Source organism: Diadema antillarum, unplaced genomic scaffold, assembly GCF_040938485.1.
Source record: "Diadema antillarum isolate AM-2024a unplaced genomic scaffold, OU_Dant_1.0 seq00000002_RagTag, whole genome shotgun sequence".
In the NCBI taxonomy this organism is placed as follows: domain Eukaryota; kingdom Metazoa; phylum Echinodermata; class Echinoidea; order Diadematoida; family Diadematidae; genus Diadema; species Diadema antillarum.
The window spans coordinates 901,244-919,010 of record NW_027271124.1 but is presented as its reverse complement, the minus strand read 5'-3'; the positions used below and the strand labels follow the sequence as shown (position 1 = coordinate 919,010).

General features: G+C 35.1%; 1 protein-coding gene across 1 annotated transcript in view; it reads right to left on the bottom strand.

Moving 5' to 3' along the window:
* Positions 1 to 447: 447 nt before the first annotated feature.
* LOC139724864 (uncharacterized) overlaps positions 448 to 17,767 on the bottom strand; it is a 29,372-nt gene continuing 12,052 nt past the window's right edge. Inside the window, exons 8-15 of the mRNA XM_071635989.1 lie at positions 17,631 to 17,744; positions 16,692 to 16,805; positions 16,112 to 16,231; positions 15,174 to 15,290; positions 14,572 to 14,688; positions 13,194 to 13,310; positions 4,453 to 4,883; positions 448 to 2,178 (exon numbers count right to left, since the gene is read on the bottom strand). Coding sequence (XP_071492090.1) covers positions 2,119 to 2,178; positions 4,453 to 4,883; positions 13,194 to 13,310; positions 14,572 to 14,688; positions 15,174 to 15,290; positions 16,112 to 16,231; positions 16,692 to 16,805; positions 17,631 to 17,744 — 1,190 coding nt within the window. The 3' untranslated portion in view covers positions 448 to 2,118. The remainder of the gene's footprint in view (positions 2,179 to 4,452; positions 4,884 to 13,193; positions 13,311 to 14,571; positions 14,689 to 15,173; positions 15,291 to 16,111; positions 16,232 to 16,691; positions 16,806 to 17,630; positions 17,745 to 17,767) is intronic.

Below are 17,767 nucleotides of genomic sequence, written 5' to 3'. Positions count from 1 at the left end.
AAGTGCTATTGAAGAATTTGATCTTGACCTCACGAGCTTGAGCATGTGTACCCACTCGAAGATTAGTGCAGCTAAGTCCACTTAAACATTATGTCGAGTTTCATTTGGATACATCAAACGTTTGTAAGTTAAATACGTAGTCCACAAAATCGATTACGCACAGAAGGACGGACGGAAAGACTCAGTCTTGACAACCCTAAAATATTCTGTGTCCGGCGACACTTCGTAAAAAATCCAAATAAATAATCAAACAAAAATATCAAACACGTGAACACATATATACACAAACGCACGCACACCCAACATGCATGCGCTATTATGATTCCGAGTGTTCACAAGCATTATTAACAACCTTCTTGAACACAATCATATACAACTGATGAAGCTTTTGTGTTATACACAGGTGGACATATAATCGCAAATGACAAAATTTGTGCATAAATGTTAATGGCTTTTTATTCTTTTAATTATCATGACAGAGTACAAAAGTAATGTAATTTTCTATTTGATGCATGAACAAAGGTATCAGTACGCAAACATTAGGCCCACAGGTTTTCACGTCACTATGCTTATCAACATGAGATACACACTTTTAATTTATAACTAAGTTTATCTATATTTTCTATGTCAATTTCATATTTTTTCTATTTATTCATATTTTCTATATATAGCTACGTTCATTTATATTAAATTAATTAAAAAATATTGTGGCTACTCTAAAGAATGTCTGATTCTCTTTCACTTATCACCTGGAAAGATGCATAAATAGGCCAATACGTATAATTTGTATATGGCAGAATCTGAGCATAAATGTTGGTGATTTTATTGTAATTCAACATGACGAATACAAATACGAATTTGATGTTAGTTTTCATCTGCTGCATCTTTATCTGCAGTCGCGCTTTTAAGACTTTCAGTTTTTAATTTTCTTATGCATCAGCATGCAAACATACAGTTTCCAGCATGATTCTGTCAATCTTCTATTAATCGATGTGGCAAAGTAGGAAAGTAGCGCAGTTTTCTAGGTGCTGCGTCTCCACCAATAATACCACTAGCGTCTTTATGCCCTTTAACTTTTCAACCATCTATAACTATGTATCAGTGCGCTCACGCCAATGTTTATCAGCATGATATTCACACTTAAACTTATAACTTACTTTTCACTTTATCTGTATAAAAGACACGCACAAAAAAACAACAACACGCAAATCTTGTAGTTAATACTTTCGACTATATCTGATCCTCTTTATCTTCGTATTAAAAAGACACTAATTTTCGTATCCTATGAATTAAGTTGCAATTTGTCTGAGAGTCATGCACACAGGTTCATAAGGTACGATCAGCAATCAGCCTGGAAAACGTAGAAGCAATATCGACTGTCAACCACTTTTGTGCCATGTGGTAAGCAATCCAGACTGTTAAACATTATAGTCACTTCAGTATCCCTTTTCCAAAGGGCCCTGTTCTCCCCAATGTCACCGGTACACTTGGTTTTGTTTTGTTATGGTAGAGAGAAACATTATCATTTTAAAATCTTTTCAGAAAAAAAAAATCCCATCTATGTGCGGAATTTGAACTCGAAATCCCAAATCTAAAAGGTATAGCTAGGCCTCATCTGTTAAACTACTGTAGTGTCAAATAGAAATCAAACTCAATCTTTACTGGTGCATTCTGATAAGTTCGAAGAAAAAAACAAAACTGTGTTTTATAATCATGCTCGATATCATTTACAATACGCTGTATATTATTGGGTGTCACTGATCTTTACCGAAAAGCAAATTTGTATCTATTATATTTATAGTATTAACAGCATTTGCATTATTATTGAGCGCATTGTTGTGTAGTCGGTGATTTCATCCCCGACATTGGACGTATACGTGGTCCCCAAATCCTGTACAGGTGTACTTACAAACGACAAAACAAACAAACTAAACAAAGCTACGGCGGAAGTGTGGATACGCTGGTCGTTTTACCCAATGAGAATATTCATGAGATTGTTCTTGTTTTTTTCTTTTGCTTTGTTTGGTCCGTTGGTTGTGTTTTGTTTTGATATGGCATGATTTTTGCAACGAGCACCTGGTAGTGAGAGGGGATCCTTTTTCTAAGTTGGGTACATGGTCATGTAATGACGTTGTAGTGGTGATGATCACCCGTGCTATTAGAAGAGATCACAGAAATCTGCATGGAAAACAAAACAAGACAAACAAAACAATAGTGATGGAGGCATGAGAGTCTAAGACTAACAGACCGGTTTATCGATGTGTTCATCATGAATGTATACACCAAATCTATATTTCTATAGGAAGCACAGTTTGTGCATTACTTTTTGGCAAAGTTTTCCGGTTTATAGAAAAACATCTTGAATTGAAAGTGGGAATTATTAAGCACAGGGGTTGAGAAATGAGGGAGTAGTGTTATCCAGTTTGTCTGCCTTCTGTACAAATGAAATGTGTAACATCGCAATTGCCCATCTACACTTTAACTCTTTATGTGCGATGTTCGCACGCCCGGCTCGGTAGACGGCGTGCCAAGTTCGCATATTCTGCTCAAATGTATAAACCCGCCCAAACCGATCGATAAAACGCCAAATGCCACCGTTAATTGAAAGTGTTCCTGGCGATTCCAATCCTGTCAGATGTAGCTTGCATTTAATGTGGTGATTGACTATCAAGCGGCATTCCCAATGGATTTGCTGGTAAATTCTAAGTTTTTATCACTATTTTGTGGGCAAAAGTCGTGGCTCTACAATGTAGCTATCCCGGTCATTTGACAGAAAAACAATCACAGATTTATCACGAAACTTACATCTAAAAGCAAAGCTTTGCAGTTTGTCTACAATTTCGCTCATTACATGTCCGTAGTAAATTAGATTTGGAAAGAAAAATGTTCTCCCAAACTGCGGCATTACTATGTTGCTGTCTCAAAATAACGTGGCACACAGGGGTTTACACCATGGCAGGTTTTCATTCAATAAGCTCTGTCCGCCTTGGACTGCACTTAACATAACAATATCGGAATTTCGGAGTTTGGGTATTTATTCCATGTTCATCTTGTCACTGCCGGCAACCAGAGATAGCCTGGTGCTAGCGTCGCTAGTAAGTTATTATTAGTAAGTGTAAGTTATGTAGGAAGGAAAGTATTAGCAGATGACAGATTCGATTTTCGCTGCTTATTTCTTCTGACAGGTTTGTTAAAAATGTAGATCAGCAGTTACTTTGTTCAAGGACAAGTTCACCTTCATAAACATAAGGATTGAGAGAATGTAGCATTATTAGTAGAACACATCATTGAAAGTTTGAGGAAAATTGGACAATCCGTTCAAAAGTTATGAATTTTTGAAGTTTTTGTGCAGTAACCGCTGGATGAGAAGACTACTGCAGTGTGTGAATAACTTAGATGTCACATGCGTACAACAATATAAGGAAAATATAAAGAGAATTTCACAAAATTTCATCTTTTGAAAAAAGTACACATTCCCCCGACTCGTTACCGACAAATGCTATGGGTAATATTATTCCCCCTGCCTTTAGAAAGAGTCAAGTCAAGTGCTCTTTTATTATGCGAAAAAAAGTGAAAATATATTGAATTTTCTTTACATTTTCTTTATACTGTTGTACGCATATGACTCACAAGCTGTAGTAGTCTCCTCATCCAGCGGTTCCAACACAAACATTTTAAAAATTCATAACTTTTGCATCGATTGTCCAATTTTCCTCAAACTTTCACTGATGTGTTCTACTAATATTGTTGCATTCTCTCAATCCTTATGTTTATAAAGGTGAACTTGTCCTTTCATAGGGCAGACAAACTGAAAAAAAAAACTCTTACAGCAAAAAGATTTTTTTCTTAGGCCAGTGGCGGGCATAAAAATGTGAATATTCTAGTGAGCTGGTGTAGTGCTGGACTCATCATTTTCTTACCGTAACCTTCGGATCTGCCATTTTGTAAACTATGGAAGTTTTGATTGATAGCATTGTGTTATGGCAGACGAATGAAGGCGCAATAACTAGGCTTTGAATACTGTTGTCTTCTTCCTTTGAAGAATACTGCTGTCTTCATCTTTTGAATAAACACGCGAATTATGACCACTGCTTTTATCAACATCATTATCCTCATCGCCATTATTATCACACCGGATCGGAACGTGGAACACAAGAAGTTATAGTTCACTAAGAAAGTATAGTTTATAATATGTGTGTATAGAAATATGGTGCCCCATTACTATTCGCCAACCATCTTCAACAATCATGAGTCAAGTTGAATTTTACACCTATCCCCGACAAAGAGAAGGTGACAAGAAAGCAAAACGAATAATAAGAATTGTTATACAATTAACTGCTATCATCACAATTCCTGTAATATTTTTGTCAATTGCAAAGTTCCATACGTGCATTTAAACATTATTCACATGTACAAAAGACAAAAGATTTTTATTTATGTGCCACGACGTACCTGCCTACATGGTGCTTCATTACTGCGAATATGTGATTCATAATGAGGTTCTGTTTGGCCTATGGTGGGGCACGTCGCGGCGGGAGTAGCGTTCTGATCACGTTCCTCGTGCTGTAGCGACTCATTTACATACTGGCTGTAAGGGGGTGGTAGGTCTGTGTGCAGATTCGTGGTATCGCTGCGTGGGTCCATCTCCACTTCAAAGTATGAGGGGCGTGACGGTGACCGAGGTGGTAAGTTTGGTCGTGTTTCACGTATGTCTTCATATCGATGCTGGCTGCATTGATGGGAGACGGTAGGCTCCAGAGCTGGTGTCGTCTTCTTATTCTTGCAACGGTGGATCACAATGACGACGACGACAAGAACGATAACCACGAAGACAAGGCTGACACTCAGAGCTATGACAAGGACGTCGTTTTCATTTTGACTCACTGAAAATGTGGTATACAAGAGACAAAATCAAGCGTTAAGTGTCTTTTCACTGTGGCATAGGTGGTTTTGTTTGTTTGTGTGTGTGTGTGTTTTCATTTAAAGAAGGGAACCGTCTGTATATGTTTCCAAAATTAGTTTCTTATTCTGCCACATGCTATGTAATGTTTTTGAATCATTATAGCTCTTGATAATTCTGGAAAACAAATCATAGATATTTTTTTTTTCTAAAGACATTATTTTGATAGATTTTTTTTTCTTTTCATGTGTGTGTTAGGGAAGGGGATGACTATAACAAGAATGTCTGTGTGTACCTTGCTTGCATGGTCGCATGGCTTGCATGGCTTCAGCTAAAGATCGACCTAATATTGTGCAATTAAGTTTTTCATATACGTCGTAACTTCATAATTGGCGACTGAGACCTTGTTTTATCACAGACTTAAAATCTGCTTTATAAAACGGTTATTTTATTGAATTGTTTGATCTTTAAACTTTTACTTATTGTTTGTGTTAATAGATTTTGAGACATTATGCTCGTGTACGTTTTATGTTAAATGTTTGATTTTTTGTTGTAATGCCTAACATAAATGTTAAGTATCAATATCCGTGTGTTTGTTGTACTAAACCCGTTAAGAAAAATCAGAAAGGCCTCCGTTGCACAAGCTGCAAACGCTGGCTTCACATTAGTTGTGCTGGAATAACAGCTAGGGAATATGATGATATGTCCATATTTTTTGAGAATTGGAAATGTCCGAAATGTCTTCTTCATGAGCTTCCGTTTGCTGATTTACTTTCGTCACCTACCAACAGTAATATTCAGTTATTTAATGAATCAAATGACATCAGTCAGTCTCATATGAAATATGACCAATTAAAGTGTGAAGGGATTAAATTATGTCAGCTGAATATAAATAGTCTAATAAGTCGTTTAGATGAGTTGAGATCATTGATATTATGGAATGATATTCATATATTCGCACTGAATGAAACAAAACTTGATAACTCTATCAGTGATCACGAAATAGCAATTGAGAATTACAGTTTGTTCCGGAAAGGCAGAAATCGTCATGGAGGGGATGTGGCTATTTATGTACATAATTCCCTAAATGTTGAATCTATGCAACATCATTTGTTTGAGGATTTAGAAATTGTGGTTGTCAAAATCCACTTTAGAAATTGTAATCCGATTTTATTTTCGACATGGTATAGACCCCCAAATGCTGTAATGGATGTATTGAAGATGTATGACAGATGTTTACAGTATTTTGATGGCTTGAAGATGGATGTAATACTGATGGGTGATATCAACTGTGACATATTAACTGAGGTACCTTCTTCTCAAACTAAAGCATATGCTGAAATAAATAATGTCTATGCACTTGAACAGATAAACACAAATGAGCCAACGAGAATTACTAGTCAATCTGCTACTCTTGTCGACCATATTATGCTGAGCAACTGTAAACACCGGGTCATTTCACATGGAGTTACCCACAGTGGACTCAGTGATCATTCGATTACTTATGTAGTTTTACGATCCAAACTAATTGCTCCTCCATGTGTGATTAAGTTTAGGAAATATAAGGGTTTTGATATTAATCGATTTAAAAATGATCTCTTAAATCAACCATGGGAAAAAATAAGAGATTATGAAAATATCGATGATGCAGTGGAAAAATGGTATAATCTTTATATGGAAATTATTAATAAACGTAATTATGCCTGTTAAAACAAGAAGAGTAAAATCCCGGCATAAACCATGGTTGAATTCTGATATATATGCATTAATGAAAGAAAGGGATAGATTGAAGCGTACAGCTTATATGAAAAGGGACGATGAACTTATGTTACAGTATATAGGAAGCTCCGTAATAAGGTCACTTTTGAAATACGAAAAGCAAGGCGAAATTATCATCATGATAAATTTTCAAATGTAAAAGTTGATCCTGCACAAACGTGGAGGATTTTGAAGTCTGTTATTTGTGATGGCAAAAATCATTCTGTTACAAATAGAATGAATAATAATATGGAAACAGCTGATGAATTTAATTCATTTTATGCAAATGTGGGAACAGTTTTAGCTGATCAAATTCCACATGTCAATCATCCTTCCGATGGCATGGATGGAGAAACATCTCTCAATAGCATGTTTAACTTCTAATCAGTATCATAGAAGAAACAACTAAATTAATCAGAAATTTGAAAAATACCAAATCTACTGGTCTGAACGACATTTCAACCTTTGTTTTAAAATCAAGTGATATTGAAATTGCCCCTTCTCTTACATATCTGACAAACAAATCATTGAATGATGGAAAATTTCCAAATCAGTGGAAATTAGCCAAAATTGTTCCTATCCATGAAAGTGGTGACAAATCTTCTCCAGGAAATGTTAGGCCAATCTCAATATTGTCTTGTGTATCGAAAATTTTAGAACGAGTTGTTCAAAAACAATTGCTCGGCTATTTACGTGAGCATAGCGTCTTATGTCGAGAACAATCTGGATTTCGGCCGAAGCACTCAACAACTTCTACCCTCATTAACGTCACAGACGAGTGGTTACAGGCCATGGATAATCACCAGTACACTGGTGCGGTGTTTGTCGACCTTAAGAAGGCCTTTGATACTGTGAACCATTTGATACTTTTGAAAAAAACTCCGAAGTGTCGGTATAAAAAACTCTTCCAATGACTGGTTTCGAAGTTACCTTACTGGCAGGAAATGCAAAACCCTTGTAAATTCAGTGTCGTCAAATGAGGCAGTAGTAAGCTGTGGTGTACCACAAGGTTCACTGTTGGGACCACTTTTATTCATCATATATATAAATGACCTGAAAAATGATATTGAATTATGTAATTTGAAGTTACATGCAGATGATACTGTTCTTTATTTTTCTGATTCATCTGTACACAATATTGAAAATGTTCTGAATAATGATTTACTGCATTATTAATCTCCCTGGATGAATGCAAACAAACTCAGGGTAAATTGTGATAAAACTGTATGTTAATGGGAAGCCGATATTATATACTCTCCAAAGTAAGTGATTTGAATGTTATTTTATTTAACAGTAGGATTCAGCAGGTCAATCATGTTAAATATCTGGGTGTTATTTGTGATGAACAGATAAAATGGGACATTCATATTGACAATGGTGAAAAAAACTGGGAAAATGATAAGCTACTTGGGTAGATTGAGAGGAGTCGTAAATGAATCTATATTAAAGTTAATTTATAATGCTGTTACTTTACCACGTTTTAATTATGGTGATTTTGTTTATGGCTCTGCTTGTAAACTGCATATTGATAGATTACAGAAATTACAAAATAGGGCTAGCCGGTTAATACTCCAGATAAAACGGGAATCTCATGTTTCGAACCTGGAGATTCACAATGCTATGAAATGGGACACTTTAGCAGAAAGAAGAAATAAACACCTGATGATATGTTTGTTTAGAACACTCCATGGTATGACCCCAGAATATCTGTCTGAATCTTTTGATTATTTCTCTCATCCTTATTCTTTGCGTTTCGGAAACAAACTTAAATTACCCAAACCTTATACTGAATTTCTTAAAAGATCATTTATATATCGAGAAGCATTTATGTATAATGACCTACCACCAGCTGCTCGATCAGCCTGAAGTTTAGATGTTTTTTTACGGATATATACAAATTTATGAATCCCAGTTGAAATGTATTTGTTTGCTGTGATAGGATAACCGGGTTACTTTGTTCTGTTCTGTTATGTAATGTTTGACTATGTAATGTTATGTATTTTCTTACCTCAAGCCCGCGTATTTTTTTCTCTCAATCTCTTTCCAATTTTATCTCTATGTATCATTCTGCCTTTTTGCATATTGTAAAGCCTTGTTTGATTACTATGTAACTGGACCCAATGGAAGACCAGTGGTGCCATGGCGGCACCGCTGAATATGGGCTTACCAGCCGTTTTAAACTGTATATATTTTGTATATATTTTTAACGGAAATAAATACTTACCTACCTACCTACCTACCTGTGAACTTGTGTGTCGGAGGGTAATTAAGCCCCCAAGCCACCTACCCCGGTTTCGGGACCCCTTTATCACTGTTTATCTAATTCTTCATAGAGTAATGATAATGATATTTATGATAATGATGATAATAGCACTTATCATATATATGTAAATGTATATGTGTATATACAAATCATATCCTTTTACAATAAAATCCATAATTTCATGCATAATCCTGCTTGGTATGTACGTAAGATAATATTTAGTGTGACGTATAGTTATTTACATCATTATCCATTTGAAGAAAAAAAACCCAACATATCCTGAATTAGTTATTGGTCTATGATTAAGGGAATAGCTACTAACATCCATACAAACTAAAAGTCATTACTGCTCAACACAACCAATGTGAGGGTATTTTTTTCCATCTAAAAATATTACAGTAGTTTAAGAATAACCAAGAGCATTATCCCCTCGTTTAATTTTCATATATCGGTTTGTAACTTATGTAACAGCTGAACATGTGAAACTTCTTCCACACCTTTTTCCCTCCACAGGGAATATATTAATTTCACTGCTTTGCATCGTCAACAAATTGCATTGAAATAAACACGAGTATGCAACTGTTAATGCATCATATTTACAAAACTGAAATGATTTTCAACAAACAATAAACTAAATTGATTAAATGAAATGTCGCTAGCAACTGAATGTATCCTAGGCAAGCGCTTCATCTGAACCAATCAAAATCAAGAACTGTTGTAATTACAGTGGACTCGGGGCCGGTAGTTTCCTTTCGTTTATCGAAATTTCGTTATAACCGAAAAAAAAAACAATAAAAATACATATGGAGCGGATGATGTTGCGGCCTGAATTTTTACTTTGTTGTAACCGGAATTTCGTTATAACCGTGTTCATTATAACGGGAGTGTACTGTACCTTTCAAAGTAGCGATATATTCCTAATTCCTATAATAGTTGGTGATTGACGATCTAAACTGCAGAAGGGACTCTACTTTGCAATCTATCATTACGTTCAAGTACCTTGACTAGAAACACCGTACAATTCATAGCTTGATTTCTTGAACCTTGAAAAACCAAATGGAATATTAAATTCTTTTTGGAAATGTATCTTGTTGTCATTTCTTGAGCACATTCTACTTTCCAAGATATGAGGTAATAGGAAATTGGAAGTGATATTCACAAAAGAAATGTACAAGGTCTCCATATTTCAATTACAACCACAACAACAGCAACAAACAAACAAGCAAACAACAATTTGATCTGATTTGAATGGTTTATTCGTTAATAGAACCCTATGCATCATCATGTTGTATCGTAACCACGTTAGCCAACAGTCAATGCACAATTGAAATTTTAGAATAATACTTTGTTATGATCCGCTATCTATATATCAAATTGCCTTCTGTATTTTTGAAGGATTTCGTCCTTTCCTTCTTTATTTTATTACGTAGTACAACTACACATGGGGACAATCTTCAATAAACGTTCATTCAAGTAATATCGTTTATAGTGTTAAGGTTGGTCCATCTGCTTTAAACAATTAAGTAGCTGTATCTTACAAATATCATACCCTCAGTAAATTGCCTCTTATTCCAAAATACTGCAAATGACTAACTTCCGCCTACCATTTTAATTGAATCAATAAAAATTTAAGAAAGTTTCCTCTAGGAGATTATTGATGAAAAATATTCCATATTTCTACCAGAATTCATAGATACACTTGTATCGTATAAGGTTTTAGGCGGTTTTTTTCTTTTGCCATAATAGTTGACAAGGTAACTTCGTACAAGATATTGTAGACTGCTCTTAGCTAGCATCTCGTTTTTCAAAAACGGATTAGTTCTAATGACTCCATTTGTAAGATGAAAATCAAATGATTACTACCCCCCCCCCCCAAAAAAAAAAAAGAGAAATATAAATGACTGAAACCGCAGAATATGTACTAAAATGAGCTCATAAGTCCAAACACATTGATATCAATTGTACCTCTGATTAATATTCTTTCATCCATTATATTTTTCAAGGCTTTCACACGAATATAAACGTTTATCATTTTCAAACCAACTCAACAGTATGGTTGTGACATTAACCCTGTTCTTTGGTAGTTTGTCAGGTTTCTCCAGCATAAAACTGTAAAATAATCTATCAAGTTCCCCTTTACTATTTCCGAGGGTTTATGTAAAGATAGACACAAGTAATCAAGTTTTAAGCTAAAGAAGAGTTAACAGTAGTTAATGAAACCAGAAAACTGGTAAAGACTTTTAAAATAATATATCATTTGTCATTCAAAGTTTAAATTTCAATCTAATTCATATTTCTCATATAATCTTATGTCAAGAATAATGTCAAAAATTCTTGCACCTTTTCTAAAACATAAACACTAGAAGAAAATGCATACATGATTACACGGTAATTCTAATGATAATTGGTCAAAATAAAAATCGTGTTGTACAAAGGGAAGTATATATGATGGAACCTACAAAAAGCAAGCTTGTTTGACTGTAACTCCAAGTGATCAACATTTATCAACATTTATCAATGAGATACGGAGAGCTGATAGGAGGTTCAGACCAGATGAACTAATGATACCAACTAAGGAAAAAGGAAATGATAAAAACTAAACTAAAATAAACCAAATGTTGTGATATATTACCCACAGTTTTTCATCGTGATTGTGTTGAATGTTTCATTGAGACCATGTGTAAAATCGAGGCCAAAATTGCTAGATTACTCTTTAAACCTGTTTTCAAAATTTTCTTGAACGTTTATTTTTCAGTATTATTATATGTTATTTTGTTTGTTAATTGTTATACCTGACAGATTTGAAAATAACTATGTCCATATACGCATATTTTCTTTTAGATCATCAAAACCATTAAGAATTACTTGGTTTATATAGTGTGTATATATATGAATTAATTTTTATGTCTTAAATTATAAACCATGGCTAAATGCAATTACCATTTGTCTACCACTATTGATATAGAAACTGTTAAAAGAGAATCTGAGATCGGAGAGTGCTTACTGAGCGCTTTACGCTAGCGCGCTGTCGCATACACACACTGCAAACACAAGCGTTTTACACGCCTAGTGTGCCGAACTCTCGGTGAGCGTGTAATGGAGCAAATCATATGGGTCCAAAATTGCACGGTATTAAATGGAGCCACAATTGCACGGATGATGACGTCATAGGGAAATGGGCAGAACGATCAATGTCAAACAACCAATCAAATGACAAGGATCTCTTCAGGCGTTATATAAACATATACATGTATATATTTACACATTCTGTTTGTTTAATGTTACCCCATCATTCACAGTCAACTTGAACAGGAATTTCCCTACTTCACTTATTTACATCTCTCGCACATTGAATCGATGGTTTGGTTTTGGAGGAACGGTTTCGGAGGAATAGTAATTCATAACTAGAGACCTATAGAGAGTAAAGGGCTGCTTTGCTATACTGTCTTGTTTCTTCCCCTAACCTTTCCCTGACTTCAAAACATACTTGGCAACATATCTGGTAATTACAAATATGTTGCTAAGTATGTTTTGAAGTCGTTAACTCATGCTGAAACTACACTCAATGTATTGGACTACATACATGGTTTGTTTTGCTCAAAACCTCCATTTTGCATAAACAGACAATAAAGCTGACGAAGACCAGAGGTCAAAAGCTTCTGCCACCAGCCGGTATCGTGCGACATAGACAGTCTTCATCGTCTCAATCATATCATTCTTCCTAAGATGACAGAAGCGTTCGGTAAAGATATCGGTATTATTCCATTGTATACATATATATATATATATATATATATATATATAACCCAAGATGAGAGAAGCGTTCGGTAAAAATATTAGGATCATCCCAATATATATATATGTATATATACATATATATACGAAATAATTACACTGATAACGAATAAAGTGGTTATAGTAAATGGGAAATTAGTCCAAAATCTACCACTTGTTTATTGAAGTTACATCACAGTGCCGTATTAGAACCACTGAAATCCCCAACAAATGTAACCTCGAAAGGACAGTGCGTGTAGGCCTCAATCTGACAACTTCTCTGTATGTTTTTTCTTTATCAAGTTCTCTTCTGTTTCGCTCTGTTAGCACCACCATGTGCCATTGACATTTCATGCGGCATAATGATTGCCAGCGGCATGCAATGGGAGGAATACAGTAGTCTATAGCTTATAAGCCCGGTCGCTCTCTGAACGGTTGTATACAATGTTTTCTGAATGTCGTTGTATTGTAGTGACCACAAAGACAAGATTGTATTACCTTCTTCTTGACAGTTACGTCCGGTAAATCTCGCAGCACAAATACATTCATAGTCTCCGATGTAGTTGATACAGGTTGCTCCGTTCAGACACACGTCTAAGTCGCATTCATCAATGTCTGTTAGTAAACCGTTTCACAGAAACAAACAGGAAACGGAGATGGTGCATCGATCGATAATTCATTATAACAATGAGAAAGCTTCACATTTTTTTTTTTTGGAAAACTGTGTGATTATCGCGTTTAAGAGCCAAATTGATAACTATTCATGTAAGACTGATATGCATGTATAAATTATATAATGTAATTGCAAATATATATATATGTATATATGATAGACAGATGTATACATGTTAACTATACATCCATTTTTCACACAGAATACAGTTTTGTGATATTATCGAGGCATTTCATGATACTGTAAATCTACTTTTTGTCTATGACCGAGCTTCAGCTTTGTGTAAACCATTTTGGTATATACTTTGTAATGTGTCTGATTTTTTTTTTTTTTTTTTGGGGGGGGGGGTGGGGGAGGTGCTATGTAATACATCTTTACTTTTGATTTAGTCTCCCTCAACCACTTTTGTTCTCATGTCATGACTATTTCGTATGACCATTTGTTGAAAAAATATAAGGTATAAGAGTATACGTTTCGACTGTTTATTTCATAAGAATGCAAACTATTATTGTATAGTGATAATCAATGTAACTCATTTATATTGTTCCTTTACATTTGGAGACAAAAAATGGACAGACAACAATTGATATCAACCAAATCAAATCAAATAAACTTTGTCATGCTTGTACATTTTGTGATGCAGTGGGGGATTGTCGTATGATTTAGAAGGAATATACCAGGATTGTGTGCGGCTTTCACACAGTCATCCCGGTTCTGTTGGATTTCTAACATATTATTGCTCCTTATAATGATCAGAATAATCTAAGAAATTAAATCTGCCACTTCACTGCACCGGTGAACATCGCAAGTCATACATCATCATCATCATCTTTATCATTCTTAGCTGCCTGAATGGCCTGTGTATGTATGTCCATATAAGGCCTATAGAAATTATATAACTAGAGAACGATATGATGTAAAACGTTACCTTTTAAACAATAATTCGGAACACTCTTGGAAGTATCACAATGTTGTACTGCATTCAGAGCGAAATACATCATTAATAACAAATTACCAAAAAGGGTAGGGGTTTATTTTCATTACGACCGGTGGGCTTGTGATAGCTACAGATCACTTAAAAAAAATCATATCAAAAGGTTTTTTTGCATTACGATGTAAATTATTATTCATTTTCTGTAATTTTTTTTTGTTTCAAATGGGGAAAAATGAATGAATGACTGAATGAATGACTGAATGAACTACCTGGATATTGACAAGTGTCACCAGCATATCCATAAGCACATTGGCAGGAAAAGCTGCCTACCGTGTTGGTACATTTCCCTCCGTTTAGGCACACATCGTCATCACATTCATTTACATCTGGGATAAAGAACAATTGAAGGACCGGGATAACAAATACAATGAAAAATAGAATACAGTTCAAGAGATAGATGTTGTATTAATCCGTCTTTGTCTATTCATTTATTCAATTATTAATTCGTATAGCTATCTATCTATCTATCTATCTATCTGATAAGCGTGTGCGTGTGTTTTGTGTCTTTTACTTCAATCCTTTTGTGCAATGAAATGCATAAATTTGTTATGTTTTCCTGGAACAATATGTGCGGGCTCACATGCCTATTAAAGCATTTTACTTCTTCTTCTCTTTTTTTTTGATAGGTAGGGTTTGATAATAGTGGGTATATGTACATGAACAGAATGATGAACGAACAAATAGTATAATTGAACTGACAGAGATTTTAAAATATTAAAAGAATAATTTCTGACAGGACACATGCACTACAAAAGAAAAAAATATAACATCATTAATATTAACATCAATATAATAATTGACCATACCATACCTTCCTGACAGAATCTTCCTTCGAATCCCGTCGAGGTACAATCACAGGTAAAATTTCCAATGAAATTGATACATTCACCGTCGTGTTGGCAGATGGGTGTTTCACATTCGTTGACGTCTGTACAAGTAGTCCAAAGGAAGGCATTCATAATGGATGTAACATCGCTATATACAGCAGTTATTCTTGTGTGTATTTTTTCTTTATATTTAAAGTCAGCCCTCATTCTATTGCCTTCCCAGCAAATTTACTCGAATTAATTCTGACGTTTACCTGTTTCTTCTTATCATGCAATTTACTCATTTGTTGATTGTTCACTTTCCTGTCCCACCCTCCTGAAAAAAAATATGTTTTAACGTTCTGATGTCCCAGCGCATTTTCGTTTATTTTGTTTTTCTTGTTATGACTTTTCTGCCATCATCACCAACATTGCCACGAGCACCTAACGCAAATGTTTTGCGCCCAAAATAACAAGTATATATGTAGGCAATGTATAAACATGGTACAGTTCAAAGAAAGGAACATTGCTATACAGAGACCAACAAATGAATCAACGGTGAAATTATAAGGCTATTTACGTTTGGAACTGTGCATTGCTAATATCAGCATGCAATCTATGTTGGGATATATATCTATTAAGTACGAAGCGTATTTTTTTCTTCACATTTACTGCCAACGCATGGAAATGGATGTCTTTAAGTTATACCATTTGTCAGTCAGTCTATACGACTATCTACTGAGTTCTTCGAATTCAGTTGAACTTGTCCCAACCCTGGCGGTTTTCAAAATACTAGACAAAGACATTCAGTCATATTTATGTATCACGCAATTTACTCACTTGTTGATTGTTCTCTTTCTCTTTCTTCTTTTGATTGTTCTCTTTCTCTTTCTTCTTTAAAACAACTGACTATAATAGTTTCCCACTCGCCTGAAGTACGTACCATTTTCGCAGTTATCTCCTTGGTACTCCTTGGGGCATATACACCTGAAGCTTCCATTCGTGTTGTCACATGTTCCCCCATTCTCACAGATACGTGTATCGGTATCACATTCGTCTACATCTAATTATTATAAAGGAAGAAAGACAGATGGACAGGCGGAGAGACAGACAGAAAGATAAAGAGAGAGATTGATTAAGAAGACAGTGAGAGAATGATTTTCCAAGTTTGCCTTGAATACGTGTTTGTTTTGGTTCATTCTTTTGGAGTGTGTGCACGCATCAAAGTTGAACCAAGTTATGCAGGTCACAAACCTAGTCAATCTAGTCATAGAATCAGTATCTTTGATGGTATCTCTGTCATCTTTTTTCTCTTTTTTTTTGGCATTTCTTACCAGTGATATAATTTAAGAAATCGATATCATAATAACTTACGGTTTAATTTCACAATTAAAGATATACAAATGGCATATGATAATTAAGTTTTGGGTACTAATATAATTTTGTACGCACGTTATTCCAATTCAAATCGAAGAAGTCGGCATCGAATTCTGTATAGCCAAAATTCCCTGAGATGCCATTACCTTCCTCGCAGACGGTACCAATGAATCCTGGAACACAAAAGCAGGTAAAACTCCCAAAAGAGTTGCTACATGTACCACCATTTTGACAGGTGATTGTAGCACATTCGTCGATGTCTGCAGTAGGAAGAAAAAGAAATTAAAAAAAAGCAGGGGAAAAACGGGCTTATACCTATTCCAGCGCAAAATGGATGTGCTTAAGTAACGAGAGCTACAAATCATACACTATTCATCTTCTTTTCATTTTTTCCCAAATATGTGTGAATTCGTCCTCTGGCATGATCGTGGCTTCCTTAACGCCGGATGAATTGGCTTATAGATTATTGGATTTTTTTGATATTTCCTATTATAAAATTCTGATTAAGATAGTTTACCAATGTTTAGTCATTAATACTACTAATACTGCCACTAACATAGGGTCTCTTAACACGCAGTTTGCATCAAAAACACTTTCAAGCAGTCATATATGATGTATTGAGGAATAAAGTATAATCGATCTTCGGGTTGGGATAAGGGTTGGTAGAGGGTATTTCACCTAGGTACACGTGTTACGCAGGCATGTGAAATGAACAATTCTATGAAGTAAATTGCTGAATAAATGATGAAAAAATAACTTTCTGATTTTGTGAATGTCTGTACATAGGAGTAAAAGATAATGACTGGCATAAGGACAGATTTATCTCTAAACACTATTGCAATTGCATTGCAAAAGAATTCTACCAGAGTATAAAAGGTATCCTATTTACTTCCTTGTCAATGCGAGTAGATGTCGTTGGCATCAGCGACTAAAATCTTCACTGAAGCATCTTGTGCGTCTGTATGAGATATGAAAGACAGTAGAAAACTCTTCGACTTTACAGACAACAAAATCATCTCCCTGAACATACGTGGAAGCATAATTTCTATATGCTAACATTGATGTTTATGTCTCTTGTGTCATACCAGTTTCGCAGGTATCGCCTGAAAACCCCTGTGTGCAATAGCAGCTGAATCCCCCATCCACGTTAGTGCAAGTGCCGCCATTTTGACAGACGTCCATTTCACACTCGTTGATATCTGTTCATCAATGGATAACAGAA